Below are 9,049 nucleotides of genomic sequence, written 5' to 3'. Positions count from 1 at the left end.
ATTGTTTCTAATTCTTTCATCATTTGCATCTCAAATTCTCTAATCAAGTTCAGCACTTGCATACCTTTGACTCGTTCATTTCCTTCATATTCCTTCTTCAGGAAGTTCCATATTTCATTTGTTGTCTTCAATGTCATGATTCTGGTGAAAATTCTAGATGAGACAACTGCAAATAGACTAGCTTTTGCCTTTGATTTCCTTTACCTCCTCTCATTGTGTAGTTTTATATGAGCCATAGTTGGATTGTCAAACAGAGGAGGAACTTCATATTCCTCACTAACAGATTCCCACATATCATTAGCATCAAGGTTGGCTTCCATACGGATAGCCCACACTTGATAATTTATTCCATCAAACACTGGAGGTGCCAGTGCATTCAGTGAAGCTTCTGAGGTCATTCTGGATATTGTTTGTAGGTTTTTTAGGCTCACTCACCTCACAAGTTACTCAAGAACTTGACTCTGATACCAATTTGTGGGTTTTGATAGAAACAAAGTGTAGAAACTCTCAGGAAGCAACAAAACGTTGAGGAATCTGAAGTGATATATATATTATTAAGCTTCAAAGTACTTATTTATACAGCTAGCTTAAAACATAAAAATAGGAACAAACCTGCTACCTATAGATACTTCCTAAAGAATAGAAACAACCAACAAATACTTCCTAAGGAATAGGTAAATCTTCCACATGACTAACTTATTTGACTACTCCCACTTCAATCTACTCAGCTCCATGTCAGCAGCTCCTAGGACATGTCATTCAACAAAAGCATATATAATCCAGTGTACTTCATGTTTGTTGGTGTTTGTAACTGTTGACTCACCACTTGTGTCATGCTTTACCACTTACAGGCCTGAGGCTCATGTTATTGAGGAGATTACTTCCACTGTTTGGAAGAGTTTAAATCAGGAATTCTTACATGTTGAGAAGAACCTTGTTGGGATGGATCAACGAAGGGCATCTTCTACTTGTACTTCTATTGGTTCATGGGATTATGAAGTTTTCTTGAGCTTTAAGGGTGAAGATACCAGATACAATTTCACAGATCATCTCTATGTAGCTTTGTTCAGAAAGGGATTCATACCTTTAGATTGGATGAGATCAGGGGAGAAGACGTTGCATCAGCTCTTTTTAAAGCTATTGAGAAGTCAAGGTGCATCTTTGTGGTTCTCTCAAAATGCTTTGCCCACTCCAGATGGTGTTTGGACGAATTGGAGAGGATCATGGAGTGCAGGAACCAAAATGGAAAAGTAGTTCTTCCAGTTTTCTATCATGTGGATCCTTCCGATGTGCGAAAGCAGGAAGGGTGGTATGGAGAAGCATTAGCCCAACATGAATCAAGAAACATTTTTGGCCACAAAACACAGAGATGGAGAGCAGCTTTGAGGGAAGTGGGCAATCTTTCTGGATGGCATGTACAGAATGGGTAAATATAGCTTGTTCCATACAATCTTTAGCAAGTATCCTTTACTTTTTACATAAATAATGACAAAACATAAATCTATTAAAAGATATATTCCACATATGTATCTTTCCCAAAAAAAATCAAAATATTATGCCCCCTCCTTGAATGGGAATGCCAATGTTCAAGCTAAGTGTTGGTTAACTGCATGTCTACTTTATTATTCATTATTCAATTCAAGGCTTCATTCTGGTTATTAACAGATTACCCAGGTTCATGGCCCATATACAGTGTTAAAATCTGCTTTATCAATTAAAATAGAAAAATCATAGATTTTCTAAATTATTTCCCTGAATTGGTTCTCATAGGCCTTGTGACTATTTGAAATGTAAGGGGCAAACATGATGTTTTTCTCAACAGAGAACCAATTTGGAGGAGCTTTTTCTTCTTCTTCTTTCTTTCTTTCTTGTTTTTCTTTTTCCTTTATTTTTTTTTTTTAGGTTATGTTTGGTTCCCGGAAAATACTAAGGAAAGAAAAAAAATGCAAAGGAAAATGATTTTTTCATGTTTGGTTGTCTTATGAAAAATATAAAAGAAAATCAAATATAATTAAAACTAATTAAAAACTTATGTATTTTAAAATTATTTAATCTTTATATTAATGAGTTAAAATAAATAAAATGAGTTTGAAGTAAAAAATAAAAATAACTTATCAACTTTTAATCCATTTTTTATTTTCCTTCACTTTTTCTTTCCTTCTATTTTTCCTTTGTATTTTCTTTCCCTTGCATTTTCCCTTAAATTTTCTGAGAACCAAACGTAGCATTAATGATATAGCGTTACTCTTTCAAAAGATAAGTTGCATATATAAAAGGTCTCAAGACTCAAAGTCATGCAGATGAGACTCAAGATAGAAGGCCAAAGTTTCTTGATGAGACTTTAAAGTATGATACTTTTAAAATGTCATCTACTTTGTTTTTGTTCAAAACCAAGTCTTTCAAACTTAATCCTTATCCTTGAAATGCCAGAAAGGAACCCATTTTTAAATTTGTTCACACACACGCAAAACTGTAGATTTCAATAAGGTGTCTCATTGACATATGATTTTTTTGGGTGGGCTTTTGTTTCCTATTTTTTCATTTTGTTATGGGAAATGGAGATTGTTTTGGTTGTATATGAAAATGATGATGTTTTATTTTGAATTGCATGTGTGATTAAGATACATTGCTTTTACTGATTTGATGATCATAGATAATTGTCTGAAGCAGGATTTCGTTGTAATCAATATGACAAGGAATAAGTTGATTTTCAGTAAAATCATCTATTTTTTCTTCATCATTTATTTCTTTCTTAAGATATCATACACAATATAAGTGAATATTTAACAAATGATTTATTTATTTTTCAAAATTGTCTTTTCTCTAAAGATATATTTTTCTTCGATTAAAATAAGTTGGTCCGAATTTAAAACAATATTATATCTTCTTGTGCTTGCATTAATATTTAATTGGTTTCCTATTTCTTTGCATTTCTTTAAAGGGTTAGTATACTGGTATGCACAAGCTTCTATTCTTGATTTTTTATTTTTTATTTTTTTTTTAGTGTTTTCTGATACATACAAATACCATTAATTGATAGGACTAATGAAAAAGAAGCTTATAAAAGAAAGTGTGTAAATAAAGGCTGACATCATCTAGGGAAATGGGGTGCTTGAAAAAATGGCTAAAGATCATCTAAGTATAATATCTCTAATTGTCTAAGGATTGTCAATCATGTTGTTCATTCTAGCTAAATAGATTTCATGCTTTCAACTTATTGATCTTTGTTGTAATGTATACTCAACATAATGAAAACACTCAAGTATGCGATATAATGTATTCATTCTTTTACCCCTAATGCATTCTATTTGCCCATAAGTTAGGTTTATAAATGAAACTAAGCGTAATCAATTTTAGTTCATGTTTTCTACTATTTGTTACTTTGTTGGCTCATCCATGTATATGCCTTGTTGGTGGCAGGTCTGAGGTGGATTATATTGAGGATATTACTTGTGTTATTTTGATGAGATTTAGTCATAAACTTTTACATGTTGACAAGAACCTCATTGGGATGGATTATCATTTGGAAGAAATGGAAGAAATTTTTCCACAGATGATGGACTCAATATCAAATGATGTTCGCATGGTTGGGATCTATGGACTTGGAGGAATTGGTAAGACAACTATTGCCAAAGTTTTATATAATCGAATTTCTGCTCAATTCATGATTACTACCTTTATTGCAAATGCTAAAGAGGATTCCAAAAGTCAGGGTCTACTTCATTTACAAAAGCAACTCCTTCATGATATCTTGCCAAGACGAAAGAACTTTATAAGCACTGTTGATGAAGGGATCCATATGATAAAAGATAGGCTCTGCTTTAAAAAGGTTCTTCTTGTGCTTGATGATGTTGATGATTTGAACCAATTGGAAGCCTTAGCTGGTGATCATAATTGGTTTGGTCCAGGAAGTAGAATTATTGTAACAACTAGAGATAAGCATTTGCTGGAGGTGCATGAAGTGGATACATTATATGAGGCTAAGAAATTATATCACAAGGAAGTTGTTGAACTCTTTTGTTGGAATGCGTTTAAACAGAACCACCCCAAGGAAGAATATGAAACAGTTTCAAATTTTGTGGTACATTATGTTAATGGTTTGCCATTAGGTCTTAAAGTTTTGGGTTGTTTCCTATATGGCAAGACAATACGTCAATGGGAAAGTGAATTGCATAAACTAGAATGGGAACCTAACCAAGAAATTCAATGTGTGCTTAAGAGAAGTTATGATGAATTAGATTGCACACAACATATATTCCTAGATGTTGCTTGCTTCTTTAATGGAGAGGATAAAGACTCTGTTACTAGAATCCTAGAGGCTTGTAAATTCTATGCAGAGAGTGGAATGCGAGTCCTTGGTGATAAGTGCCTCATAAGTATTGTAGACAACAAGATATGGATGCATGATTTGTTACAACAAATGGGGCAACACATTGTTGGACAAGAATTTCCTGAAGAACCTGGAAAATGGAGCAGATTGTGGTTTCCTGATGTTGTAAGTCGTGTATTAACAAGAAAAATGGTAAGACCAAACTGCAAATGAGCCTACTTTTAAACTTGAATGATATTTAGAATATATATAAGCTTCAATAATATCCTTTTTGTTTAGGTTACAAATATTAATTGTATGGATTTTGCTCTTCACCTGTCCTCAACTCTTGTTTGTCAGGGAACAGAGGCAATTAAAGGCATACTCTTGAACTTGTCTATACCAAAGCCGATACACGTTACTACTGAATCCTTTGCAATGATGAAGAATCTTAGTTTACTCAAAATCTATTCAGATTATGAATTTGCTTCGATGAGGGAGCACAGTAAAGTAAAGTTGTCCAAAGACTTTGAATTCTCTTCTTATGAGCTAAGATATCTCTATTGGCAAGGATATCCTTTGGAATCTTTGCCATCAAGTTTTTATGCAGAGGACCTTGTAGAACTTGACATGTGTTATAGCAGCTTAAAACAACTTTGGGAAAGTGACATGGTATGATTATTGATTATTTATTCGTCTCTTCTTTAGTTAATCTCTAAAGTCCATGAAAGCTTATATATTGAAGCCATTATTATTATTTTCTGTTACAGCTTCTTGAAAAGTTAAATACCATCAGATTGAGTTGCTGTCAACACCTCATTGAAATTCCAGACATCTCAGTTAGTGCGCCCAATCTGGAGAAACTAACTCTTGATGGTTGTTCAAGTTTGGTTAAGGTTCACCCATCAATTGGAAAGCTGAGCAAGCTTATTTTGTTGAATTTGAAAAACTGCAAAAAGCTTAGAAGTTTTCTGAGCATCATCAACATGGAAGCGCTTGAAATTCTTAATTTGTCTGACTGCTCAGAGCTCAAGAAGTTTCCAGATATTCAAGGTAACATGGAACATTTATTGGAGCTTTATTTGGCTTCAACAGCTATCGAGGAACTTCCCTCCTCAGTTGAGCATCTCACTGGACTTGTTTTATTGGATCTGAAAAGGTGCAAAAATCTTAAGAGTCTTCCCACAAGTGTTTGTAAGTTGGAATCCCTTGAATATCTCTTTCCCTCTGGTTGTTCAAAACTAGAGAATTTTCCAGAAATGATGGAGGATATGGAAAATTTGAAAGAGCTTCTTTTAGATGGAACATCAATAGAAGGGCTACCCTCTTCTATTGACCGTCTAAAAGTCCTTGTTTTATTGAATCTGAGGAATTGCAAAAATCTTGTGAGTCTTCCAAAAGGCATGTGTACATTGACATCTCTTGAAACACTCATTGTCTCTGGTTGTTCACAATTAAACAATTTGCCAAAGAACCTTGGGAGCCTGCAACATCTAGCGCAGCCCCATGCAGATGGAACTGCTATAACACAACCACCTGATTCAATTGTTCTTTTGAGAAACCTCAAAGTATTAATCTATCCTGGATGTAAAAGACTAGCACCTACATCATTGGGTTCGCTCTTTTCATTCTGGTTGTTGCATAGAAACGGTTCAAATGGGATTAGTTTGCGTTTGCCTTCTGGCTTTTCTTGTTTTATGTCCTTCACAAATTTAGACCTAAGTGACTGCAAACTAATAGAAGGAGCAATCCCCAATAGTATTTGCTCCTTAATCTCATTGAAGAAGTTAGATCTAAGCAGAAACGATTTTCTAAGCACACCTGCTGGCATCAGTGAACTTACAAGCCTAAAAGACCTCCGATTGGGGCAGTATCAGAGTCTCACAGAAATTCCAAAGCTTCCACCAAGTGTCCGAGACATACATCCACACAATTGCACAGCACTTTTACCAGGCCCATCAAGTGTAAGCACATTGGAAGGGCTACAGTTCCTATTCTATAATTGCTCCAAATCAGTTGAGGACCAATCCTGTGGTGATAAGAGGAATGAAATACAAAGATTTCCACATAATTGTGTCTTCCACTGCTTCCGTTTCCTCTCTAACTACTTCACCAGTTTTGATGCAAAAGTTGTTTGAAAATATTGCATTTAGTATTGTTTTTCCTGGCAGTGGAATTCCTGAGTGGATCTGGCATCAGAGTGTGGGATCTTCTATTAAAATAGAGCTACCTACAGATTGGTATAATGATGACTTCTTGGGATTTGCTCTCTGCTCTGTTCTTGAACAACTTCCTGAGAGAATTATATGCCATTTGAATTCTGATGTTTTTTATTATGGAGACTTGAAAGACTTCGGTCATGATTTCCATTGGAAAGGCAACCACGTTGGGTCAGAACACGTCTGGCTGGGTCATCAACCATGTTCCCAGTTGAGGTTGTTTCAATTCAATGACCCCAATGACTGGAATCACATTGAGATTTCTTTTGAAGCAGCTCACAGATTCAACTCAAGTGCATCCAATGTGGTGAAAAAGTGTGGGGTATGTCTTATTTATACAGAAGTCCTTGAAGGAATCCATCCAGGAAATAGAAAACAACTTAAAAGTAGGGGTTGTAATGTAGTCGAGAGAAGCAGTGACAGAGCAGGATTCAATCGAAGTGGAATGGACTCTAGTTATAGTGGCAGCCATGACAGACCCACCAACCATCCCACGCTCAAGCTCAAGCTCAAGCTATAGCTCAAGCGTCCTCAAGAATGACTACCATCGTCCATACTCTTTATTCCAATAAAATTCTCTTTTTTGTTGATTTGGTCATGCATGCTCAAAATTAGTGATAGTATTTTTTGTCGATGATTCTTGGGAACTCCTCCAATTATGCCTGTATATTATATTTCTGTCAACTTTTAGGTGAGTCTTCATCTTTTCTCTTATTGAGTTATATTGATTAAAGCAACTAAACTTCTTTAGGAGTCATTCTTTCTTGTTTCTTCAATATTTTAGGTAGACATTTTTGTTTGAATATGACCTTTGATTTTGCTGAAATTTGTTACTAAGCCTTCCTGATTAGGTGTCTTTTTTAGCACTTGGTGGTGAATATAGGAAGTTTGATTATGAAAATCAAGCAAAGTTGGTGTTGGGTGATGAATGCAAGTTGCCTGATGAAACACCCAGCATACTTCTTTTCTGAGTATGAATGATTCTATGCATTATAACCTTCAAGTTTTATTAGTAATAGTTTTTATGTTGAATAGGAAAGAGTAGCTTGAATCTCAAAGTTACTTGATAATTCCTTGATTACTGTTTTAGGTTTGCATGGATTTCATGTCAGGGAGAATTTTGCCTTTTGCTTTTGGTTTCAATGAATTTGACGGTGTTTTGGTTGTTATAAGCTTAATTTAGAAACTTATGATGTTTCGTACTAGGATAAAAACTGCATTTTTGCTAACATTTATGATGTTTTGAGTAATAAAATATGGTTCTACTATATTTTGTTTGACATGAGTTTGAAAATCATTGCAAATTGTAACTTTCAAAACTTTCATTGGGTGTAAATGATAAGAATCTTGAATTACACTACGTAACAAGCTGTCATTTCCATTGCAGAGGCCAGAATCAGAATTCCCATGAAGGGATACAATTTTTTTGCTTCTGCAGAGCAAATCCTTTGCAAATGCGGTGGTTCCACGAGCTTGGTATCTTTTACATACTGGTAAAATGATTCTAAATCTGCTGGAATTGTTTTTAATGCTTTTGATGCTTGGGTTTCATTGTAGTTTGTATTATATGACCCTATTGAATTAGGTTTTAAAATAAGCCAAAGTAGAATTTGTACTTCTGGTTCCTGAATTTTTATTTGATTGGTTGTGAGCATTTGACATGGTTATTGCATTCCACTAGTGGTTTTCCTAGATTAATTTTTCATGATATTCAAAAACTCTGAGAATGAAGAGTCTCCAAGTCATCTACTCTTTATTCTTGTCATATGAAGATGACTTTACAAAGCTTGTTTACTACTGATTTAGTTTGATGTCACATAGAATTGATTTGGAATCTCTTTGAACTGAAACTTCTTACTTGGATGTTCATGTCACATGTTAGGACCCCAAGACTGAAAATTAGAAGAAAGACTTGATCACGTTGAGGGGATCAACTTCTACCAATCAGAAAATAATTCAAATCCTGGTACCCAATGCTGTAATTATTATTTGTGAGATTGTTTAAGCTAAGGGAAAAAATACTAATTCATATATTTCAATGTTGCATTGATTTCCCTAGTTGAATTTTGCCTCCTAGAAATTTTCATAAGCAACCTACTTGGTTTCCTTTAATGAAAGCCCATGCTGCCAATTTCTAGCTAATCAATCATATTTTCTCAAATATGTTCTAGCATTCCCACAAACTCAAGTTCAATCTTGTCTTGAAGGTTGAGCGTAAATGAATTCAGCATACTTTTCTTGCAAAGTTGATGAAGTTCCTAGCTTGACTTTCCACTAGCAGCAATGTCAGGAAGATGGTTGTGAGGAATGGAATACTCACCAAGTTTCATTTTTATGAAAGATACATGGAAGATCAAGTGTATTTTGGAGACATTTGAGAGGTTGAATTAATATATGCCATAGGACTAATGTTTTCAAAAACTTCTTAAGGGTCATAAAACCAAGGTGAGTTTTTAAAAAGGCACTCACTAATGGTGACCAAGGTTTAAAATATTGGAAATTACAAAAATATCAGTAGTTG

At 34.6% G+C, this 9,049-nt stretch overlaps 1 protein-coding gene across 1 annotated transcript; it reads left to right on the top strand.

Annotated features, from left to right (window-relative positions):
• Positions 1–752: 752 nt before the first annotated feature.
• LOC100245707 (disease resistance protein RPV1) lies at positions 753–7,048 on the top strand. Its single transcript, XM_059734557.1, has 7 exons — positions 753–793; positions 852–999; positions 1,071–1,426; positions 3,421–4,495; positions 4,670–4,981; positions 5,080–6,273; positions 6,326–7,048. The coding sequence occupies exons 1-7, from the start codon at positions 753–755 to the stop codon at positions 7,046–7,048; spliced, it is 3,849 nt and encodes a 1,282-aa protein (XP_059590540.1).
• The last annotated feature ends 2,001 nt before the right edge of the window (positions 7,049–9,049 follow it).

The sequence above is a fragment of the Vitis vinifera genome, chromosome 18, assembly GCF_030704535.1.
Source record: "Vitis vinifera cultivar Pinot Noir 40024 chromosome 18, ASM3070453v1".
In the NCBI taxonomy this organism is placed as follows: domain Eukaryota; kingdom Viridiplantae; phylum Streptophyta; class Magnoliopsida; order Vitales; family Vitaceae; genus Vitis; species Vitis vinifera.
Note: the sequence above shows the minus strand (reverse complement) of the source record. Positions and strands in the feature narration are given on the sequence as shown.